The 26,663-nt window shown below is 38.0% G+C and overlaps 1 protein-coding gene across 1 annotated transcript in view; it reads right to left on the reverse strand.

Annotated features, from left to right (window-relative positions):
- Nucleotides 1–1,915: 1,915 nt before the first annotated feature.
- The window catches only part of LOC139461695 (uncharacterized), a 162,351-nt gene continuing 137,603 nt past the window's right edge, over nt 1,916–26,663 (reverse strand). The window contains exons 6-13 of the mRNA XM_071243158.1: nt 10,073–10,278; nt 8,865–8,924; nt 7,072–7,287; nt 6,232–6,390; nt 4,391–5,930; nt 3,590–3,628; nt 3,047–3,114; nt 1,916–2,140 (exon numbers count right to left, since the gene is read on the reverse strand). Coding sequence (XP_071099259.1) covers nt 1,916–2,140; nt 3,047–3,114; nt 3,590–3,628; nt 4,391–5,930; nt 6,232–6,390; nt 7,072–7,287; nt 8,865–8,924; nt 10,073–10,278 — 2,513 coding nt within the window. The remainder of the gene's footprint in view (nt 2,141–3,046; nt 3,115–3,589; nt 3,629–4,390; nt 5,931–6,231; nt 6,391–7,071; nt 7,288–8,864; nt 8,925–10,072; nt 10,279–26,663) is intronic.

Consider the following 26,663-nt stretch of genomic DNA (forward strand, 5'->3'; position numbering starts at 1 on the left):
CCACTATGCTTGTCGTAATAGGCGACTAACGGGATCGGCTGGTCAGGCTGCTGACTTGGTTGATGCATTACATGGTATCCCAATTGCGTGGATTGATGCTCATGATGTCAATCACAGAAATGTCTGGTCCATACTCGATTATTTACAGACCGCCGTCATATTGTCACATTGCAGAGTGTGGTGTTAAACAACAGACAAACAAATCATCAAAGAGGTTGCCAACATCCTCCCTCCCCCAAGTCCCACATACCATCCATCTATTGTTTCACTCAGGGTCTCATTTGCTCACCCCTGTATACAACACAGAATAAATCTCAAAAGCACGCTTCAAAGGCAGAACGAAAACACGTTTCTAGGTCATAAAAAGGTGCAATTTGAAGAAAACATACTAAAAATATACCCCAAACAATAAATACATTAAAGGAATTATTTACATACACCATTATTTATTAAATGTTGAATCGGCGTAACAAATACGATTTTACTTGAGTCCTGCATGTAGACCTGACGGTGGCTATAAATGAAAGACACGTCAGTATTTCAATAAGTATAATAATATTATCATTTAATTAAAAAATTAAAAATGTGTCAATGAATTCACTACTGGTTTGTCTATGAGTTCCCTGTCAATTGTGTAGAGTTAGGAGTTAGTGATGTCTAGGAATTCACTGCATCCCCTTCGAGTCTGATCCCCATCGAATGCCCTCTAATTTTACCCAAGAGTCTTGCGTACCAAAAGGGGGTTGGCAACCTCAATAAAGGGTTACGTCATGAACATGTATACAAAAAGGTTTTTGGTGTCAAAATCCTACATTTGCAATTTAGTCCTGATGAAGATAGTGTGCCGTTCATTTGCCTTATGACTTTGCCATGCATAACATAACATATCCCATATATATCAGTATGTGCTTAAATAAATATAAAGAAAACAAGATTCTGAGCTTATGCAAATTATATGACAATTACCATCTCACGAACTGCTCTGTTTTACTACAGAAAGAAATGACACTAACAGAAGGTACTTAATATAATTTATTATTTCCAACTTCAACTTGGCAAAGAGTAAACAATATGTTAACAAAATAACAAGATTAATGACTAGATCAACAAATGTATAGATATTGAGTATGATGGAATCTGTTGTTTTGGCAAGACATTTGAGCAAATGCCTACATGCCTCAACTATAGTTGACAAACATCCCTGAAGAAGAAGAATTATCATAGATCACTTAACATATACATAAGTTTTATGTTAATCATTTTTTAAATCCATTTTGATTCACAAAATAATTGCTTGAAGCAGCTGTAAAATCAAAATATACCTGACTAACCAAGATGGTTAAAACTCTGCCAGGAGATATAACAGTAATAATAAACAGAGAATCTCACCCTTGTGTCTTTTGATATAAAATACATATCAACATGTGTGGCAAAAAGTTTAAAACTCTGCGGCTTGCATGATTTTGGATGATAAGCAGAATTTTTTATATCAAATATATCAACATGAGTCGATAAAATCTAAAATCCGGAGCCTTGGACTTTTAAACTAAGGGTGAGATTCTAGTTATCATCCAAAATTATTCTTCCAACTTTTTAAGTTTGTAAAGAGGAATAACCAGTGTAAAATACACAGCTAACTAGCTTCAGTGGCAGAGAGATAAAGGATGTCATTCATTCGGACCTCAGCAAAGCATTGTGCTGCAATTTCATTTTAGCTATATCTTATAGGATCTCACCCAAGCGATATCTCCTGTGAAAGCCAGATTTGGATGATATTATTCATTCAGATTTAACCTGAGAAAATTGTCAAATACGCATTAACAATAATACTCGGAACTGTCAAAAATATTTCAAGCTCAAACCCACACTGTATGCTGCCATCATGCTAATGCTCATGTCTGCTGGAGAGTGAATATCATGTCTTGTCCTCCACATCTTCTCGTTTCCTCTTCCTCGGGTGGACTACAGGAGCTGCCTGGGGCTTGTTGTTACCATACTCTGGGTCAATCAAGTCATCATCATCAGAGAAGAGCAACTGTTCCCCTGCAGGTTTTTCGAGGGACAGCTCAGACACTGAATTGTGTGCTGACTTCTGGGAAGGTGGCTGGGAGGCAGCAGTGGGCAAACTTGTTTTAACAGACTACAAAAGAATTAACATGATTATTATTATTACTTCCAATCTCAAATTTCAAGGGTCCCATGGACATGTATGAAAATAGACTAGGAACAATATGATGGGAAAAAATTATTTACAATGCATGATGGATAACTTCTTACAACAACTTATGAAACGAGGCTTGTCTTCAGATTTTTAGTGAAATGCAATACACTATATATGATGAATATATAATGCCACACTTGAATATATAAAACCTTTCCCTTTACTGATGGTAATAGTTATAAATATTGAAAAAAAAGCATTAACCACCAACCTCTACATCGATTTTTCTGATTTTCACACACACACGTGCGCGTGCGCACACGCACGCCCACATGCACGTACACACACACACGCAAAATGAAAAGGGAAAGTCTTGTCTTGAACATCATCATTATGCCATAGAAGAATAAGTTTCAGTAATGCTGTCATGCTCGCAGAAAGCCAACTCTACAGCCGGTCATGATCTAAGAGAAAGCTAACTCTACAGATGGTCATGATCTAAAAAAATCAACTCTACAGGCTGTCATGATCTCAGAAAGCCAACTCTACAGCCGGTCATGATCTCAGAGAAAGCTAACTCTACAGATGGTCATGATCTAAGAAAATCAACTCTACAGGCTGTCATGATCTCAGAAAGCCAACTCTACAGCCGGTCATGATCTCAGAGAAAGCTAACTCTACAGATTGTCATGATCTCAGAAAATCAACTCTACAGGCTGTCATGATCTCAGAAAGCCAACTCTACAGCCGGTCATGATCTCAGAAAGCCAACTCTACAGGCTGTCATGATCTCAGAGAGCCAACACTACAAACTGTCATGATCTCTGATTGCCAACACTATAAACTGTCATGATCTCAGAAGGCCAAGGATGGGCTGTTATGTACCTGTGCCTGTGACACCATAATGCTCCCAAACCGTACAGTCTTGGCTGTCTTGTTAGCTGACCACGCAGCTGGAAGTATAAAAGATGACTTGTATTACTGCCTGGAGTGTTTACAGTGCTCCAAATGTAAACTAATTTGTATTTGCACATATGCATACAACCCATGGAGAGCCTCCTTTTTTAACCTTGTTTTAAAGGAAAATGGGTGCTTTTCTTTGTCAAATATTTCCTGTAATCCATTGAGATTCCAGGTAAATATGTAGGTCCCCAGCAACACATGTTTGTCATCAGAGACAACTAAATGGATCACTTGGTTGAATGGTTTATATTGTATCCCAATTGAGTGGATCAATGGTCACGAAGTCAATCACTTGTCGGTCTGGTCCAGACTGAATTATTACAGAATGCTAGCATACATATGCAACATTTCATTGCTTCTTCTAACAACATTAAAATAATATAGCCAGCTGTCTATCCAAGCAGAAATTTGAACAAGGGCATTTCGTTAACATCTTGATATGATGATAACCCTAAAAGCATTTACCTTTCAGTATTCCCTTGCTGTTACTCCTTGGCAACTTGTCTGTTAAAAGAACATATATGTCAAATTGACAGCAACAAAAGACATTCAGGGTGTATTAAATCAAAATTCATATATGAAAACACAATTCCAAGCATCAGCTTAAAATTACTAGAGACTAAAAATTTGATCACCTTAGTGATGTCCATGTTGATGACCATCACCCATCCTTAATAAGAAATAAGACTGATCTACTGGCACCATGAAATACCGTGATTCCATTGCAGTCACACGCAGCATTGGAAACTGGCACTTGTCCTATAGTCCTTGCCAAACTGCCCAATAGCTAAGGTATCTAACTATAGGTAGGTAGGATAAGTAGAAATATGCCGTTTATAAATGTTTTGCTATATGTTCTCATTATAAGGACTAGTGGACTAAAGCTGCTCATGCACAGGGACATATCTAAATGTTCAACAGTATCTTGTTGAACAGTTTTTAAAAATTCTGATAAATCTAAATGGGCAAAATCTGTTTTTCAGTATTGTTTTGTAAATTGTACATGCTTACCCTTTTTGTGAACACCTGGTGTCATCAATGATTTTAAGCGGTCCTTTCATAATATTTTCACAGCTGTTTTGCCCTTTACGTCAAATGTTCATCTGTTTTGTCAGATAATCTAGACATGGGCATTGTTACAGAATTCTTGTTTTGAACACAGACTACCTTTCTTTCTTTTTATTTTCTAGTTTTACACATCAGATAATAATTTGTTCTTGTTATTATATCAGAGCTCAAAGTGAAAGCTTATTTCTAAAACTCTACCTTGCTGTTTGTTAGCAACTGCTTTTTTGCCAACATATAAACTGGTTCCTTCGCTCATTTCAAATGGTCCTATCGTTGAAGCTTGAAGTTGAAGGCATCTCTGTGCACTTAAATACCTCTGTGTTCTAGGGCTGACTTTGGCTTTTTGGCTTTTAATCAAATACTCTGCATCTCTGAGAGCTTTTGGGGACATCTGTTGTGGAGTTCTTCCTCGATATTCTGTGGCATTTCTGTCCTCATCAGCTGCAGAAGGACCTTGACCATCATCATCATGTGTCCACTCTCGTAGTTTCTTTCCTGGGGATACTGAAGACCTAGATTCAAACCCATCAATCAAGAATTTAGCTGTAGGTGGAATTTCTTCAAACCCTGTACTTCTTCTCCGAGAAGGTGATGCTTCACTCAAAATACGCAGTCCCATTTTTGGTGTAGATCGAGGGCTTCTGCCTGGTGATGATGTACGCTTCTTCGCTTGCTCTTCTGCTTCCACCAAGACTGACCACTTTTCTGACACAGAAGCAAAGGAAGAGGCATCAGGCTGAGGGGTAGAACTCGGCCTAGATATGTCCTTAGGCTCTTCCCCAGGACAAGGTGCCCCCCATAACACAGGACTTTCTGAATACAGACATCTGATCTTCACACCTTGTGACCTACCTGGACTAACCTTTGTGTGTTTATCTTTATTTAAGTATAAGTCTGACTCAGAATAGTTTTGTGACTTTGCAAGTGGTGAATCTTTGCACATCATTTGCCTCCTGTGCTGTGCAACAGGAAGAGACATTCTACGTCCTCCAGATTGCTGTTCTGCTTTATAACGATGTAAGGGTAAGAACTGTAGTGTGTCAGAACTGGAACTGGCAGTCCCTGATACAACAGTGGACAGATTTCTTCCGTGTCTAGAGGAAATATCATGATAGGGTTCTGACACTGTCATTGTAAAGTTATTAGCTGGACTATCTGCTGAAATAAGAGCATCTTCCCCACATATGCCATCACTTTTCAAACTATTGCTATCACAATTCTTGGGTATGTCTGGTATTTCCAGAATGATACAAGAATCCGAATCTCTTGCACTTCTGCCTGCATCATCATTCATGTCAATCTCTCCAGAACTTCCAGTTTCTAGTTCTGGTTCAGATACTTCATGAACTGTTGACACGCTCTTCTCCTGTGTTTCCACGGTTTCCAATCCATTGCTTTCTGCATGGACAATCTCCCCTTTCTGAGGCAACAGGCACATTTCACCCACCAAACATGGTGCCACATGTTCAGATAGGTCTTGTCCATCAGTTTGGGAAGAGCTGTTAGCAAGAGGAGGAACAATGGTCTGAGATGTTGAACTGACACACTGATTGTGTGTTTGGGAGGAGGCAGAGTTTGTTTCACATTGAGTCTGAACAGAGCCGTCAGCTGTGTTGATTATTGTCTGAGTGGAAACAATTGATGTTTCATTCTCTGTCTGTGTTTCAATGATTTGAGTGTTGAAGTAGCTCAATGATGTCTGTTGTGTTGCATCTGTCTTATCCCTGTCTACAACAGCCTGAAAATATACAGAGTTTATTTCACCCTTTAAGGACAAAATATGGGATATCATATAGACAAACTAAATCTGCATTACATTCATATTTAATTCTTAATATTTTGTTTTAAATGACCATGTCATTCAGGGACAAGCCATCTTACAGGATACAGAAAAAGTCATATTGTGACAATGAGCTATCTGTTCATAAAAGCACTTGAGGCAGACATAAAATGATGAAATGATTTTCAGAACAGTTGATGGAATCTTTGCAGTGGAAATGTGTCCTAAAAAAGGCCATACAGGTTTCTTGAAGATCTACATGAATGGTCAAGCTTATCTTGACCTCCTGATACTGCTGTGTCAGCTTGGTGTTAGTCTCCTCCAGCTGAAGGTTCAGTGTTTCTAGGCCTGTTCTGGCTTCATCTGAGGCCGCAAGATCACTCTGTAGAACCTGAAGGTTAGTCTTCAAGGCCTCCTCCTGAAAGTTAACAATTGAACATGAAAGACGTCTATATGTGTTCCACAACATTCACTATTACCCTGTGTGATTACTGTGGAACAATAGGTCCCAGTGCTCGATTATTCTAAGAGCCAACTAATGCAGATTGGATGGTTACATTGGACTTGTTGGAACATAAGCAATTCATCAACCAATTGACCACTGCCAGATGACAATACATCTGATATGGGCAAGTCAAATTGTCCATAATTAACATTAACGCCTCCCTAGACAATTAATAAAATCACCAAAGTCATTATGACATCATAAAATCTAGTTTATCGTATTGTTCCATTCATTCAAATCCAAAATGAAACTTGCTTAAAGAAACATGTAGGTATACATTTATACAATGTTGATGACATAAATAATTTGGCGGACATGTCACCATGTAATCATTAGTGAAAGGAAATCTGCATTATATGATAGTAGAGGCACTTTTCAAACTTTCGCAACACTTTTGCAATCGTAAAAATGCCCTCAATAGTCACCCTAAGTGACCTGGCTGGTAGTTTGTCATAGCATGTATACTCATGGTCCAGGCTTGATTATTTACAGGCTGCCGAAATACAGCTTCAGTATTGCTGATTGTGCCATACATCATAACTGACACACTCTCTTAATTAGTGCAAAGTGACAACTGTTGAATGTTACTGTGACCTGTGTTCTCCACTGAGTGAGTGCCTCTGCCTTGACAACCCTCTCCACATCCAACTCCTGCTGCAGCTTGACCACCTCCTCCTCACCCAACTTCATCATGGATTTCAAGGTCTGGTTCATTTCATCCAGTTCTGCATTTCTCAACCTGTGCTGGTCAGCATTGTCAAGATGTCGTTCTACCAGACTATTCATTTCATGAAGATCATCTAGAGAAACCTGTAAATTGTAGTAAGTCTTTGTTAAATCAATGTTATTTTTGGTTCTACATGTTCTTAATCTACAATAGAAACACCATTAAAGTGCAAGTATCATGAAAAATAGTAATAGGTTTTTCTTGCATCATTATGTAGCCAGTATGGCTAGGGGTCAGCATTCGTATTACTTTCGAGACACATTAATTTTAAGATTTATAGTATTTTCCCCAAACTGTTTGAAATCCATCATGCCTGCCATGGACTTTGCTTGTCCTGCAAAATGAGACTGCCTCTGTTGTCTAGTGATAGAGCGTCTGGCTGGATAGCGGAAGGTCCGGGGTTTGATCCCCAGTCACATCATACCAAAAGACATTAAAAGATCGTATTTGTTTTCACCCTGTCTGATGCCAGCTTTAAGGTGAGTGAGTGAGTGAGTGAGTGAGTGAGTGACTTTGGTTTAACAGCGCTTTTGACAGTATTACAGTTATATCGCGGCGTGTCAGCTTAATGTGGGAGGAAAGCCTGGAGTAATGCAGGTCTCAGACGTTTACCACTTCAGTGAAACCCATGAGCACAGGTATGACGCTGACAAACCTAGAAACATAATCGGGGCGAACCGGAATCATAGGTTTCTGGTGTGCCCAAGGGACACAACTCTGGTAGTTAGTCCTGACTAGTACATGCAACCCCCCCCCCACACACACACACACACACACACACATGCATGTTACTTTATAAGTGCAATAATCTTGATAATCTTGAACGAGATGTTAAACCTCATTTCACCTCAATCACTATATGGCTGAAATAATGCCAACGCGATGAAAAAAATTAACTCATTCACTCATTTCACCTCACCCCATATATATAGTTATGAAAAGGTAGTGCTAAACATACAAACATAAATAGTGCTATACAAAATGCACAAATGAAATTCATAAAGCCAACATACTGAAGTCAGTGAAATATAATAATGAAGTCTTCCAATGTATGCACTAAATAAAAGGTACTCAAATCTTTTGATTTGACAATAAAGTCATGAATTCACTGAAGGATATCCATGTTTGTAGAAATACTGACTCAACTGTTGCCATGTAGTATTGTTTTCAAATAATACCCATAGTGTTCCTGATCATAATTTTGTGTTCTGGTAATTTTGATTAATATCTAGCTGTCTTTAGATCAACTGTGTTCAATTATAACAGCAATGATTTTTGAGAGATAAAATAATTGAAAGACAATTAGAAACCAACTATAAACAACTTATTTTTTCCATATGAGCTTATCATAATATATATATGCAAAAAGATTTTCCCAGGGCCATTTGGAAGATGTCCCTGGAAGAATAATATCTCATGTCAATAATCTTTGTGTGTGTGTGGCATTAGAAAAACATGGAGCTGCTAATTAATGACAGACATGAAAATAAGCTTCTTTGTACAATCTGAGCAATTCATTACAAAAAGTTCAAAATGCACCATATATATATATGCACAAGAAAACCGCCACTACTCTACATTGATGCTGATTGTTCCCCCTTAACAACCCCTCACACAGCACAGTGGGTCACCCTATGAGTCTGTTCTGTTATAGCCCTACCTTATGTCTGGCCTTGTAGTCATCTAGTTCCTTTTCCAGGGCACACCTCTGCTCCACAACCTATGAGGAATACGTTTTGTTGGCGTGATTCACAAATGTGATGCAAATAAAGAACATTCCCACTTCTCATTGTTATTACTGTTTTCATTGCAATTGTTTCCCTCATTACCTGATGAGTTTCATTGCAATTGTTTCCCTCATTACCTGACAACTTTCATTGCAATTGTTTCCCTCATTACCTGATGAATTTCATAGCAATTGTTTCCCTCATGACCTGATGAGTTTCATTGCAATTGTTTCCTTCATTACCTGATGAGTTTCATTGCAATTGTTTCCCTCATTACCTGATGAGTTTCATTGCAATTGTTTCCTTCATTACCTGATGAGTTTCATTGCAATTGTTTCCTTCATTACCTGATGAGTTTCGTTGCAATTGTTTCCCTCATTACCTGGTGATTTTGTTTATGGTTGTTACAATAACTTGATAAACTCAAACTGATATAATCTTTGACAGGAATTTAGTTAGAAGATGAAGACATGAAAGTTTTAGGAATAGCAACTTCTTTATTGTTGGTTGAAATCTTGATTGTCAATGTTGATGAACAGGGCAAGGAGTAGCCCTGCAATGTCAGTACGAACAATAAAATAGTTATTCATCAAACAAAATTAATATGTCTTTAAACAGTGGGTACGTTCCACTGTTGGATGCATCTGACTAACACCCAAAATATGTGCATGTGCATGAGATATAGTTTTGACCAAGCAGATTCTTGAAGTTTTTAAAACTATAGTTCAATTTATGAAAGAATATCCCAACATCTCACCCTAAATAAGATTTTGTATATTGGGCCTATATACAGTTGTGAGTATGATAAAGGTATTCAGCAGATAGCAGTAAATTGCAAACTCCCTGTATAAGATATCAAATCATATATGTAATCAATACCCTGCCGATGACATGCTTCAACCAAATCAGCAAGCAGGACCACCTGATCCCGTTTGTCGCCTCTTAAGGCAAGCCTGGGCTGATGAAGACCTATTCTACCCCGGATCTTCACGGGTCAGCTAAGCAGTACAGTGTGTGTGCATAAAACATGTAATGTATACAAGCAGCTTTCTAGGGACCTGATAAAAGACTTCTTTTGTGCAAGATTCATATCAGTAAAATTATAGTAATTCATTCAAATTTGATAAGGTATGGTGCCTACCAGGTTCAGGTGATACTGCAGTGATGCAAGTCTTTGATTCAGCTCCTCTGTGTCAGCAGTGATGATTGGCTGACTTTCCAACTGTGTCCTGAGAGTGACCAGTTGTTGCTGACATCTGTGGAGGTCTGCCTTCTGCTGCTCCATGACACATTTCTGGTGTTCATTCACATACATCAGGCTCCGGTTCAGTTTAACAGCTTCTGTCACTGGCATAGGAAAAGTTCAGTTTCAAGAATGATCTTATCTTTATGCAAGTTCTCCCTGACATAGAGATATGTATTAAACAATTATATTTTAACCTGTACTTTGTGGAGATTACTGCATGTTAAAGAAAGGGCATTTCCAAACAGGTGTAAAATATAACTAAATAGTCTGCTTCAGTGTATTTCAGAAGGGCCATAATACAGGACTGACATGTATAACACAACGAAATAAATATCACTGTGCAGAAATAAGTGTGTTAACAAGGTCACAATTAGTGGCATGTATCAGTGAATGATGATGGCTGACTTACCGGTGTAAAGTCTGAAAGTATACCCCCCCATTCAAATTTCCACATCATAAGAATGAATATACAAGTAACTCATGCATAAAGTAGTGGAAAATATTACTGATATGTGCAATGGCAAAATATTTCTATGTTGGGAGCACAAAGTACCAGTAAACAATTATTTCCAGTGCAATTTAGGTATTGCACCTTCATTTAAGTGCTGACCACACCCGTGGCCTAGTGGTAGAGCTTCCGCCTGGAGAGTGGAAGGTCCGAGGTTCGATCCCCAGCCGCGTCATACCAAAAGATGGTAAAAGATGGTACCTCTTGTTAACCTATCTTGGGGCTAAAACAAGGACTGGTCGGCTCATAGTCAGTAAACTGTGTCTGAGTGGTGTATTCATGTTAAACTGTGGCATGGTACCTCAGTGAGCTAGCACTATAAATCGGCATCAGTCCAGATAAGTACAAGCAGCCACACAAACACACACACATACATGCACATCGCTATATAAGTGCAATAATCTTGGACGAAACGCTAAACCCCATTTCACCTCACCTCACCTCATTTAAGTGCCTCTCACCATCACACGTAAGTCATTATCCCATCACTACCATATACCTGGCTTCTTCCACTCAAAGGAATATAAAGAAATTGAGGATGGGCCATGTCCTTATCTCTATATCTGTATCTGTTGATAGATATGTCCTTTGCCATTTAGACATTGTCCTAGATTGTTAGTAAATTCACAGAAACACTGTTTATTATCATACCTCCATGTCAGAATGATGAGATCTGACTATATCACATGATTTTGATAAAATACTATGTATCCCGCCTAGGTGGGAAATACATTTCTCAGTGAGAGAATAAATCCCTTATACCCTGCCATGAAGAAAAGAAACGGCACATGGATTTCTGCCAGGATTATACCAAACTGTTAAGCCAAAAGCAGCATGGTTTTTTTCGAGTCAATGAAAGTCACATGATATAGCACAAGTTAACAACTGGTTTCTATCAATTTTGAATTTGATTGAATTATTTTACAATGTCATATTAAAACATGTTGGTAAGATAAATTTGTTGTAACTGGATCACTCGGGGTACAAGGGGTTTTATGCATCCCTTGTTAATTTTTTTCCACTCCCTCTGGCTCGTGGTATAAAACCTACCGCGGGATGTGTAAACCCCATGTACCCCGAGTGATACTTTTTTGTAACCAACACGCATAATCTGCCATTGTAAAAGAATTAAAACATATTCAAATTTGATAGAAAATAGCTGTTTGATTGAGCTGAGGATAGCTTGCGCTATATCACGTGGCTTCCATTGACTACATGACCTACAATACACAGTATCTTCAATCAGCGGACACAAACACTAACCTTATACCAAAACTAACAATACTGTGGTAAATACTGGAATATTTCATTCAATCTAAATATGTTACTTGGATTTAGCTTATCAAATGAAAAAAATATATATTGATGAATATCAGAAAACAATATATTTTCATACACTTATCCTGAAAACATAACATGTATGTGAACATAAAAAAAATCAGGAAGTTAAAACAATACTTCCATTCTGTCTTCCATAAGAATGCAGTTCTGTTTGAAATCCATGAACCCATTAAATACTACTGGCTAATCATCCAATAAAGTCAAACATCTTATCAGATCATGGCATGTTGGGCACCATTTGGCCACACACAAATCTTATGCCTTGAGGACATAACAAAAAACTTCAATCGACATTCATCTTTATATCTCCAGTCTTTATTCAACTTCAAACAAATCTACACATCTTTAGTTCTAACAAATCAAATACCACACCATATCAAAACACACAAATATTAAGTTACATCAAAACTGGTCATGCAAAAAAGTTATGATTGGCACATGGTCAATAAAATGATCACATACACCTCCAATGAGAATTGAGCCAATGAAGCCAAACTGACAATCATTTACATCTGGAATGTTAAAACAGTCAGTAATGGCCTGAGTGTGTGTAGGCTTATCCCATTGACAGGGATATAGATCTGTCCCCGCGGACTCGGACATAATCGTGCAAGGTGGATATGATTGGTGTTCCTACCACTAACTGTACAACTGGCTTATGCTGGGGTGTGTGATTGTGCTGAGATTGTAAATGGATGATATGGTTACATGTGGTTACTGCTGCTTCATTTTCAACTCGTGAGGATTTCATGGTCTGCTGACAGGTAATTCCAGATAAATGTCTAATATGTTAAAAATCTTTTAAATTGAAGGTATAGTTCTACATTGCCATACATTTCTATATCGACTCAAGCTTGAATTATTGTTCTCAAACAGCTGTCAAAACTGAATCTGTATACTTCTCTGTGGACCTTAATAATGATATAGCATGTGCTACGTCGAATGAATGTATTGAAACTTGATAAGACAGTAAAGTAATTAGCACCCAGGCTATTTAGAAGGCAGGAGGAGTACATATTGCTGTGTTAAGAGCATGGCAGGGGCAACTTGTATTATAGTATTGTACATTGTAATGGCAAACAGTTACATTGATTGTAGGCAGGTCAGACTTTTTCATATCACTTCTTAAATAAATGTTAACATTGTTTAATGCCGGTATGTGTAAAATGCAGGCATTTAGTTGTTTTTTAAAAAACATGCATAGGCCTTTACTTGCTCTCTCCATAAGACATTTGCAATGACTAAAACATACCTATATTTGATACATTTGAACACTGTTGTGTCGAACATTGATGTGTCAAACTTATGGTTGTCTAGAAGTAAAAGCTTGGTCCCTGCATATTCCTTCTTTATTCCTAATTTTCGGTTGTGTCGAACCTTGGAAAACTTGAAGTATTTGCGTAAGTCCCTTCAACTTTGACACAATGGTGTTTGACTGTCATTTGAAAAGATAAGTTACATTTGTTTTGTAAGATTTTGCAATCATAACAAATTAAAAATAATGACCTGGGAGGAAAAAAATACAAACATAATATTTTATATGTCCAAAACAGATGGCAGAATAAATCACATTTATTAGCATGTAAAGTGAAGTTCTTAATGACAATTTATTGTAGTTTATTAAAACATTTGCATGTAATGTTTCCGCTTTACTTTATTCAGTTCTAGTGGATACAAATACTTTCCTAAAACAATGACCAGTAGTGCATTAATACCCTTGTCAACTACATTGTGAATCGGCCTCTGAAGGTGCTTATATAATGTCTGTAATTCTCATGTAAGGCACTTTGCATAACTTAACTGTAAACAACTTGCTGTTTTTCTGTGTGAACCCACAGGGGTAGAAAAGATTACTTAATCAAGAAAAGCAACATCACAACATCAACCTCAACCTTTTTAATTTGATGGTGGATACAACATTTACTACATAACAAAACAAAACAAAACAAAAATGCAGATAGCATAAATTATTTCGATTGTTATCACTCCTGTCAGCAAATGTCTTTGACAAAACATTTCTAATTGAGATACCAGTGTCCTCAAAGGGCAAATAATGTCAACATAGCAAATTTGCAGAATTTAATACTTTGCAAAATTTGCAAAACGGAAAATGCATAAAAACAGATGATTAAATATGACAGGCGAAATTGACACCGAAACAAAAAATTCTGCCACTATGGGAATTCCCCTCTTTGGGGTTAAAACGGGTTCCCAGTGTTTGACGCACTGCACAGTTTCAGACTATCAGGCAAGTGCCCAGTCCGCAGTGGGTCGTCACCAACAAATTATCTCGGGGAATAGTATTCAAATCTGTACAAATATTTATTGAGATTCTGCCGGTTGAGCAGGATAGCACTGAATCTCAATCCAGTTAGTTTGATGCCCCCCAAGAAGAAGAAGAAGAAGCAGTATTGAAACCTGGCCCATGCCCATGAGGGAGAAGAGACAACTTCTCGCCAACCAGAAACAAGTTAACGATTACCACAATGCTGTATCACATTTGGTTGTGTTAATAATGTAAATTTGAGATGTGAAGGAAAAATGGATCGTTATCTACGTGTTACAAGCATCCACCGATCCCGATCCCGATCCCGATCCCGATCCTGATCCCGTACAGTGTTTGATATGACACACACACCCACCCAAAATTATCCCCTGGCCAGCAGCTGGACAAGTAAGAAGTCACTGTTTATGGTACCCAACAGGGTGCTAGTGATAAAATGTTAGTTACAGATTGTTAATTGTTATATAAATTATTCACAATATCAAGATCAAAAGTGACATTTCCCGCATTCAACAATTCAATATATATAAAGTTGTTATTTTTGTAGGATTAACAGAAATAGAAACAGCATATATAAGAATAGCACATAGCCAATGAAAACCTTTGTCATGCACTGCAGCGCCAGTACTTCTTGGCTACACCCCCAAGTATGTTTGTTTTGGAAGCTGATTACGGAGCGTGTAATTTCAGCACTTTCACTTGGACATTTAAATACTTTCTAACAATGTCATAATTTTTTTTCCACTCGGAAACTGACTTAAAATATATATAGGACAATTGTTATTCGCCAAAAAATTGCAATTTAATATTTTCTTTAACATTTGTTACAGTATTTGAAAATAAGTGTGCACTTAAACCCAGACACGCAATAATAATACACAACTAGGCTACTGGGTATATGTGTAGAATTTGATCAGTCAACAGCAATATTTTTAACAGCTAAAATCCAATTTTCATTATTTGACTATGCTGATCAGAATGTTCTATGGGGGTCAACAGAACAGAAGAGCTGCCTTATAAAGGCTGACAATAGACCAAGTTATCCATAACAGGAAACATCAATATATTCCATTATGGTGCACCTAATCTCATAACAAATTATTGCTATGTCATATATATTTATCAAATTCTGCTTGAATAATGCTGTTACTGTCACCATAATCCCCAGTACCCCCTACAGAGATGCTTAATAGCAGTGCTCATACCAACCTTCTTATATACCTAATCATGGCCTATTAGGCAATTTACTGAAGCCTGAACATGTATTCATAAAAACAATAATTTTCTGTTGGTCATGTTTAGAAAAATACTTCCTCCCTGATGATGTATAACAATTATTTAGGTGCTTTGATTAAGTGCAGTCAGTGATGCTAACAGAAATATCAACATTTAGGGCTCGACAAGTCAAGCATACTGCCCTAACCATGAATAGGCAAATGTACAAATGTAATCAATGTATTTGTTGGAGATCAATTACTGGCGCTGTAAGGTAAGACAGCGATCCCCTGGCTCTCCCTGATTGGTGATTTATCATTTATTGATCCATATTGATCATGCATTGACTCCGATCACCTGGTGGGCTCCTAGATTAGTCAGATTATTGAAGCATGGACAAGAATATTTGAATCAGTTTTGGCACTGTAAACAAATTCAGCTCCTTAAATGTCAAGTTGTGAATGAAGGAGAGTCAACACTTAATTAATAGTGTTACCTTTGCTGGGTGTAAATGCCAATTAATGAAGAACTTGCCACTGATTACTGAAGGCAAGGGAACATTGCTAGATGCTGTGATATTGGTGAGTAGCTTTATTACTGTTTGAACTTTGGAACCCTAAATAAATACAAGTGATTCAAAAATTCTTTCTTTTTTATTTAAAAAAATATGATTTTATCCAGTGAACAGAAAAAAATCAGGATTAATGCTAATATCAACTATCATGATCATGTTCATTTGAAAATATAAAATATCATCTGATAAACATATTCCCACTTTGACAAGATGAATGCAGAAACACTTGACCTGGATACAATAATTTATGAGTGCATATTGGGCACAATGAATTTGTCACTCTCATGTTTCTTTAAAGTCAGAGAAACAACTATGAATTAAATAATCCATACTACAATAACAACATTTTCGGTACCATACTTAATGATAATATCTGATCCGTTATAGAACACACCTGTGACTGTTGTGTGCTGGAGTGTTGACAAGCATGTTATATATACATGCTTTGTGTGCCATGATAAGGGCAATCCCCAGCTAAATAGAAGTCCCACTTCATACACTTGGTCTAATGTACTCCCTGATTGACACATTCATGTGTAGTTACCATGTTCAGACTAGTGTGAGGTACAACCCCTCTTGGCTTAAGACATGCTCCATATATGAATGTTTGATTTACATGATTAAATGCAACCTTCAACCTGCTGTGATAAAATGTCACAGTATGTCAATGTTTTAATGTGAATTCGTTGATGAATATTTTGTATTCTTATAATCAATCTTCATTATATATAATTGCCAATATGTAGAAAATCTTTCCATGAATTTGTTCATTGTGTTAGGAGTGAGTGAGTGAGTATGGTTTTATGACAACATATCTGAAACTCCCACATATTTTAAACACCCATCGGGATTCCAGGTAAGAATATTGGTCCCCAGCAACCTATGCTTGGACAACAAGCTGGATCAGGTGTTCTGACTGAGTGACTTGTGTGGATCGATGCTCGTGATGTCATTCACTGCATTGCCTGGTCCAGATTCCTGATTATTGCTGACTAAGTCGTTAATCAACAAACAAACAAAATGGATACATGGTGTACGATCACCTCTTTTGAAAATAGCACTGATCGTGACTGACATATGCATGTCATAGCTACTGGACTCCAGCAGAACTCCTGTGTTGCTGGGATTCAAACACAGACCTCTCACCTACTGTCACATATACTGTTATCTGTATCAGGTGAATCCTAATTACCAGATAACAACTCCGGAAAATCCATTCACCATTTATAGACACAAGGCAGGGGGAAAGCAGGAGAAACTGAACTTGTATAGTTTAGATTTACATACAGGAAATACACTTTGAAAAATGGAAACATACTGTCAATAATGCTTTCTTTTTGGTATATATGTTTTACTGAGTGTGGCTTTTTGTCAGTATCTTATAATTCCCTTCATCGAGTGACCATGTTCCAAAGAACATGTTAGGTGACGCTTCCCTATTTTTCTTACAAATAAGGGGGTCCAGTCATCTAAGGTGCCACAATTCGCCGTGTAGAGTTGCCTCCCTTGGACACACCAGAAACTTATGATTGTGGGTTCGAATCCCGGTTCGCCCTGATTATGATTCTAGGTTTGTCAGCACCATAACCGTGCTTGTGGGTTTCACTGAAGTAGTAAGCATCTAAGACCTGCATCACTTTGGGCTTTCCTCCCACATTAAGCTGACACGCCATGATTTAACTGGAATACTGTTAAAAGCAGCAATTAAACCCAACTCACTCACTTATTGGTTTTTCTCATAGCTAAAGTTTTTAATAATAATTTATCAATATACTATCAGCACTACAAACACCTCATAACAAGAGCAATCCTTCTCTTAGAGAAATGAATTTATGTACATGTTTCTGTTAACATTTCAAACCACTTGCACTTAGAATTTATGTATTTTCCACTACAATGAACAAAGGAGCCAAATAAAAGGTAAAAGGTATCATTTCACACTCTTTTTGATCTGTAGTTTCCAGTGTATACTTGAACTTATTTTTGTGTTGGCCTCTTACTAATACTTTATAACTTATTTGTGTTACTGAAATATAGGAATAATATTGGTACTGAAATGTCCTAAGTTGTTAAAGGCACTATCTATAGCTCTAGGTGGGTGGGGTGTCTTGTATTGCTGTGCCCACTGGGTGGGTGGAATGTCTTGTGTTACTCAGGGTGGGTGGAGTGTCTTGTATTGCTGTGCCCACTGGGTGGGTGGAATGTCTTGTGTTACTCAGGGTGGGTGGAGTGTCTTGTATTGCTGTGCCCACTGGGTGGGTGGAATGTCTTGTGTTACTCAGGGTGGGTGGAGTGTCTTGTATTGCTGTGCCCACTGGGTGGGTGGAATGTCTTGTGTTACTCAGGGTGGGTGGAGTGTCTTGTGTTGCTGTGCCCACTGGGTGGGTGGAATGTCTGGTGTTCCTGGGCCCACTGATTGTGTGGAATGGCTGGTGTTGCTGTGCCCACTGGGTGGGTGGAATGTCTTGTGCTCCTGGGTCCACTGGGTGGGTGGAATGTCTGGTGTTCCTGGGTCCACTGGGGGGTGGAATGTCTGGTGTTCCTGGGGCCACTGGGTGGGTGGAATGTCTTGTGTTGTTGGGTCTGCTGGACAGTAACATTCTTTCTTTGATACGCCCAGGTCCCATTAATATTAATAGTTATCGTTATATAATATCTGAATTCGGAAGAAATTATTTTTGAATGCCTAAAATATTTATACCAGTTTGTCAATGCAAAACATCATTATGAATCTACAACAGTAAGCACAGCACACACGACATGGCGTCATGCCAGGAAAAGAGCGTACTGCTGTGACTATTGTAATTGATACAGACTTAACACAATCAAAACATGAACATTAGTTGTGGAATGGGACTCTAGGGTCACATTAACTATCAATTTCATATTAGTATTTGGCTACCCATTCTTTAATTCAAAGCAGTAAACATAAAATATTCCAGAGGCAAGTGACAAGTCAAGTGAATGTCTGTTTGCACTCCATTACTCCCGACCCAATCTATAGCGTGTATTGCACACAGTGTCAGGTGTAGCACCCTGTGACAGGTGCTTCAACAAGGTCCTGACAACTATCACAGATAATGATCGTGAGTGAAAGCCCCGAGTCAACAATGATGTAAGTGGAATCATGGAGTAGTGTGACAGTGGAGTGGTTGTCCTGCACACATGACCGGTTGTAGATGAGCTGATATACCTGTCATGAAGACTGCACTGGTGAAAGTCCAACGTAGTGAGAGAGTACTGTCTCAAAGGAAGGGCACATATCTGGGCATTGACTAGTGGGCTATTAGTAGACTGTCAGGAACATATACAGTTTATCTCCAGAAACAATTTGTTGCCTATTCCAGTAGGAATGTGTGTGCCCTAGTAACCACCCATAGCAGATCCTCCTTCAGGTGAGTTGGCGTGGAGCAGAAAGTATTCAGTACAGCAACTACTGCACATGTGCACTAATGGCAAGACATATTTCCAGCACCTTCAGAGAAACAGTCAGTGAGTGGCTTGTGTTTAAATTACCCTAATTATTCCTTCTACATCACCATGGGAATGGGCTCCATATGTTAAATATAAATTTTCAATGCAAGAGAATAACCAACCTAGATTTTCTGACAAAACAGATTCCACTTGGCGTAAAGGGCAAAAGCTGTGGAAATTATATGAATGGACCACTGAAAATCAGTGAAAAACAGTTCACGAAAAGGGTAAGCATGTCCTGCCCAACTGGTAGCACCCGCCATTCATACAATTTGCATAATAAAGTAAGTATATATTGCCGGATGCAGCACAGCAGTACTCCTGCCATGCGATGTCGGCCAGTAAACAAAACCAGACAATCGAGTGAAGGAATGACAATCAAGCCATGGAATGAATCACATACATGTCTGGTACAACATGTGGCAAGACTTTAATATAGAACCAAAATACTACCTCACCACAAAATAAGACTTTACATGACAAGTTCTCTTCCCAGCTGTAAGCTCTGGCTGTTAGCTTACTACTCCAAACAAGTTAAGGACCACCCTTAGCATGACTGATTAAATTTATAATGTGAAATAATTGGGTGGTTCTAAACTTTTTTTAGTAGTATAAATGTCCAATATTCATTTTCAGGAACATGTATTGTCTTCACAAATTGTGACCATGATGGGAATCAAACCGACATCACAACCATTCAACTGCAATCTAATGTCACTGTGTCTCTACCCATGAAGATCTGGGGTAAAATAGGTCTTCAGCAACCCATGCTTGCCGTAAAAGGTGACTATGCTTGCCGTAAGAGGCGACTAACGGGATCGGGGGGTCAGACTCGCTGACTTGGTTGATGCATGTCATCGTATCTCAGTTGCGTAGGGGGGGGCACCGGTGGCCCAGTCGTCTAAGGCGCCGCGATTCGCTGTGCATAGTCGCGTCCCTTGGGCATGCCAGAAACCTATGATTGTGGGTTCGAATCCCGGTTCGCCCTAATTATGTTTCTATGATTGTCAGCACCATACCCGTGCTCGTGGGTTTCACTGAAGTGGTAAACGTCTGAGACCTGCATCACTTCGGGCTTTCCTCCCACATTAAGCTGACACGCCACGATATAACTGGAATACTGTTAAAAGCGGCGTTAAACCCAACTCACTCACTCACTCACTCACTCACTCAACTGCGTAGATCAATGCTCATGATGTCAATCACTGGATTGTCTGGTCCAGGCTCGATTATTTACAGACTGCCGCCATATAGCTGGAATATTGCTGAGTGCAGCGTTATACAACAAACAAACACTGTGTCTCCCAGCAGCATATACCAACTGGACAAAATGTCAATGAAATCAATGGACTTAATAACCTTAGCTAAGATTACCTGCTAATTCACCTCTGCCTCATTTCTTAAATATCCTTGTGAAAAAATCATCATGGGACATATGGGTTACATCAACGTTATGTTAAAAAGAAGGATCTATTGAAAGTCATTCTTACATGTAACTTTCAGCAGGTAGGCCAAACATTTTTGGCCCACCAAAATTTGTAATTGGTAAGTGTACATGGTGAAAGGTAATAAAATGTCACAGCCAGTATTCATATGCACACCCCCGGTACCTCTGGTATCTGTTACATGAAAAGAACAAAAGTTCATAAGTTAGAATATAAGCCATATACAACATTTCAGTAATTCCCTTCTTTGAAATGAGTGCTAATGTTCTTGTGGTATTGACCAGAATATCCAACGTGAATTGGAAACTCCTGCTGAAAATATTCAATGTACAATAAATATCTAGTGTATTGTTGACAGGTCATGTGTAAATAACATGATATACTCAAGTCCATTTTATTTATGAGATTCTCCAGGACCTCAAATAAACCCATGTCTATACTTTAGTACTAATCCTGCCATACCAATGGGCACACTTTGACTGTTATGGATAGGCCCAACTGTTTTGATCAGTAAGGAAAACAGCACCTTGAAATTGTTGACAGGCATTACTTTGAAGTTGACGGATGTCAAGTAGACACAATTTATTGAATACAACTTCTTTAATACTGTAAATGTGACATTTTGGTATAGATCCTTATACCGTTGACACTGTGTCTACCTTGAAACAATTCTAAGTTTTTATCTCCTGTTTTCATCTGGCCAGGAATCAATAACAAAACATTTGGTGTGCCAAATTTAATTAATTTACATACTGAATAATGCTATGTAAATATATGTAAGAAAACCCTTTCCATATTCCTAAGAAATCTCTGCTAAAAGCAGAGTTGAATGTATGACACTGACTATATCATGATCATGTATTTATCAATCACTATCAAATAGTGATGGTACCAGGTGTTTGCGAAAAGGTGAGTGTATCCTGCCCCACCCATCACAAACACATGCACAGGCAAGTCAAATGTAAACCTGAAAAAAACATGGGAGCATATGGCAGAAGTAAAAATAGTAGTGAGTGAGTGAGTATGGTTTTACTCCGCTTTTAGCAATATTCCAGCAACATCACGGCGGGGGACACCAGAAATGGGCTTCACACATTGTTCCCATGTCGGGAATCGAACCCGGGTCTTCGGCGTGACGAACGAACACTTTAACCACTAGGCTACCCGACCGCCCCAGTAAAAATAGTAAACTGCATCAGAAATATTGTGCGTCATATCCGAAATTGTCTTCTACATGTCTGCTATAAAAAAAATTGAAAGCTTTACTGAGGCCTTAAATGTTCAAACCTTGATCAAGGTAAATGAATGATTTAGAGGTCCTAGCTTGTAATGAGATACTAGGGCAAAGAGCCTCAAAGAGACTAAAGGACCACTGTTCATTTCTAACACTGAAGTTCATATATCCATGTATCCTAATGATACAAATAATGTCATCTTAGAGATGACAGTTGTAAACTAACACCAAACATTAATAATACTAAAACAAAAGACGGTTGAATACGACAGTTGAATCTAAACTCCAACCCACTGAAGCTCACAGTTGTTCATATCCACATGTGTACAGTCCTCTGTCAATCACTGACTTATGAGATAGAAAGTAGTATAGAAAGCATGCGTGTCAAACAGAGCCGGCATTATTCAGGTGTATTGTGAGACAAGCTAAACACTAGCCTACATGCACAGTCACACCCCTGGTGAGGCCAGCCCTGGCAGGTGGGAACACAACCAATGCCAACAGTAACTCCCACAGCTTAACACAATGACAGTCCAGAACTCAAATATCCCACACATACCAATTTCATTATCAGGCCTCATAATATGCTGTATTTTTTACAGGCTCAATCTAGCTTGCTTTACACTGAATCTGTGATAGTGACCTTCTTGACTTCCTGTTATACTTGTTACGAATGGCGATTTTGTTACTTTGGTTAAATGGCTGGAATTTTATCAATGTGATTCATTCAATCAATCTAATTTTACAGAATCAGCTGCAACTTCTAAAGAGCCATACTCACTTCAAACATGACTGTTTAACTTTAAAAGATAATATAAAAATAAGAGGGTTGCTATGTTCCTAATGTAGTGAATGAACCAATAATGTAAGTAAAAATTTAAAATATTCCCTTGATTTTGCAATAATAATACTCTATGGTAATTTCCAGATAATTTGATACCATATTTGTTACAAAATATATTTGAAGTAACAGGATATTCACTGCAATGTTGTAAATTATTACAACTTAGCACAAACACCATCAATCAATAATATAATGTCCTATGGTCTTTAATAAATACCAGTCAAAATTTCATAATGTGCACGTTCTCAAGACAACATTTTTAAGCACCTTGAAAATAAGTACCACCTCATGCTGATTGTTTTATGTCATTAGCGGGTTTCATTAAATTTTGACAAATGCCAAACAAATTTAAGTTCCATGATCAAATGTTTATACAGTTCGAAAAAGTATGCAAATCACAAGTGTGAAATAAACAAAATTGACAACACATTGATATATATATATGTTATTTTCCAATGAATATATCTTCCTAACTCTTCCATAATATACTACTCAAAAGAAGTTAAGGATCACCCGATTCTTTCATATTGGTAAAGTTAATCTGTCATGGCATGAGAGATTAACTATTGTAATATGAAAGAATCAGGTGATCCTTAACTTCTCATGAGTAGTATATATTGAAGTACATTATGTTAACATATATCCAGGACTGAGTTAATTCTCCAGGTTAATATATATATATATAATCACTGGGATTTGGCTGGGGATGGAATCAGGACATTTTCATGATTTTCTCAACTTTCAATAGGACATTCTTCTAAATCTCAGTCAATATCCAAGAAAAAGAACTAATGTGAAATTGTGATACCAGGACTGCATCATATTGCTGGTGTGCCCTGACTCGTGTAAAACCACAGTCAATCATGATCACCATGCCCAGCTCCTATGGGATTATATACAGCTAAGTATATACCACTTGTCATTCACACAGAGGTAGTGCTGGAGACTTACTATGGGGAAATGTTCTGGGAGTTCTTAAGGCAGTGTCTGGTGAGCATTAATTTCTGGTTCATAAGAAATACTTTTTCTGGCTTGACATAGATCGTTGTTCTCTTCCATAGTTTTGTATCGATAACCAAAGAAAATATTTTGGTGGACACAATGGTCTCTGTATGAAAGGAAACAATGTTAGGTGATCAAGTGATTAGGATCTCTTAAATCAAAGACTGGGTCATTCTCGGGATAAGAAAGAGGAAATTGATATGTCTGCGCGACAATGTGAAAGTGAAGGCCGTATAATGTTACCGGTATTAACATATGTGACTCGACAGCAATATCACAGAAGCCTATGAGGAAACAAGGCAGGACCACACCAACCTGTGGTTGATAGCATGAGCAACGATCCGTGCAGTCACTGCAAATTGTTGATCACAAATCTGATCCCATTTCCGGCAACTCTTTTGACACTCAAACATCTGTGTGTGTGTGTGTGTGTGTGTGTGTGTGTGTGCGTGCATGCGTGCGTGCGTGCGTGCGTGCGTGCGTGCGTGCATCTCTCTCTCTCTCTCTCTGTCTGGTGTTATAAAAGTCGGTTTTATACTATTCCACTGAGATACCATACTTCAGTTTAACATGGCTACACCACTCAGACACAGTATAATGACTTCTAGCTACCAATCCTTGTTTTATCTCCTCAATGATGAGCACCAGGCAGGGTAAGAACAAGTACCATCTTTTAACATGTTTTGGTATAACACGGCCAGAGATCAAACCACTCTCCGGGCAGACACTCTACTGCTATCCACTAGATCCGGGTGATGGTCCCATTAAATGTAATAACTGATGTTTACTGTATGCTGATCAGAAATTTTCCAAACATATAAAGAATCTAAAATCTGATATGTATATTTTCCATAAAAAATATTTTTACACAATGATATTTCTTCAAATAAATTTACCCCCAGTTTAGTAGCAACCTCATAAAATATCAGCTTATTCAAGCCTTGGTTTAAATTGATTGAAAATATGATTTCACAACATCATTAAATGTGGTTCAAATTGATTAGCATCCATGTCATCGTGGATATTATAATAATGTTTTTCATCAATTTCATATAAGCGAACAAATATTTAGTCATTTTGAAAATACCAAACATGTCGATGCCCTTCACAAAGTTGAACATGTGCACTCCCGCTCACCAACAAGAGACATACCTGCATATAAATGTAATACTTCACAAAGTGACGGTTGTATGTTGAACTCACAACACGGGCAGAACCCCTCAAACACAAACAGATAAAGCATACAGAACACCCTGACACAAGAGTCAACTGCAAGAAGTTGAGTGTCAGACCACAAGGTTCATGAATACATTTCCAACAATAGTATTACACCATCTGTATTCACTCTACAGTCACACTATTAGTTATGGTGTCTTTAGCTGCCAAATGCGGTGTCATATTAGCTTAGCAACTAAACAGGCCATAATGAATTAATCAAGCTGAAAAATTTACACTATTTGATATCTTTGTCGCACATGTCATATCAAATTGAAAACTTGAAACTTACAACGATATAAATGTCAGGACCAGTACATATGTTTCCGTTACAACATACGGTTTAATGTAAACACAAATGTTAACAATGGAATAGATAATGCACTAAATGTGAATGTTTAAGCAAGTATTATAGCTAAAATTGATAGAATTATCATAAAAATGTCTACATGTTGTCAGAAATCCGTGGGCCGCTGTAACTTGGTAGCAATCCGCTTTGACCTTAGGATGGGCTGCATTCTATTCTATTGCCATGTGAGGTCATCGGCATCACACTTCTTGTTTCTGATGTCATCCTATAATATGTTCTATGATGTTGCTATTTGTAGATCAGTGACCTCCCTTGTCAGCTTTTTCTCTCAATTTATATTAATAAAGTCACCAACGCGTTTCTTAAAAATTAATGTCTTTGCACATCACAATTGATAATATAAAACACAAAACAGTGTTGAATAACAAATTCTGTACGAGAATTCTTATTTGAAATATGTGAGGTGGGTGTTGGAAAATTCAAAATGTCTGTTACTGACGGTATACGGTCTCATATTAGGTCAGTAACAATCATCTTGGAGTTTTACTGACGGTATACGGGCTCATGTGGGGTTAGCAGTTCTGCTCTCTGATTGGTCATTGTCACTTTGGAGCATAATAAATGTTCTTATGACTAGTCCGAGCAACACTGAGGACATTCTGAGGAAAGGGCTGTTCTCATGAGTAGAATCCAAGGTCAATTATAACAGCAGCAACCAAACTATTGTGTGTTGCAGCTATTTAGTATGGTCATACCAACAGTTCTACATGAGCAGATAAGCAGTGCTAATACTTCGGTCCATGCATTGAAGGTGTGTTCATTTCTAAGAGTAACAAGGGGGAACAGGTGGAACAGTCACTGAAGGTGCTACAATTTGCTGTGCAGAGTTACATCCCTTTAGTATTGCATGATCCTATGATCATGAGTTCAAATCTCAGATTTGCCCTGAATGTCATGTAGCTGATGCACCATGATATCAGAACACTGCCATTACTTTTCAATGGAATGTAGTAATATATACAAGGTATCACAGCGTTAGA

Source organism: Haliotis cracherodii, unplaced genomic scaffold, assembly GCF_022045235.1.
Source record: "Haliotis cracherodii isolate W230 unplaced genomic scaffold, xgHalCrac1.p SCAF_1, whole genome shotgun sequence".
NCBI lineage: Eukaryota > Metazoa > Mollusca > Gastropoda > Lepetellida > Haliotidae > Haliotis > Haliotis cracherodii.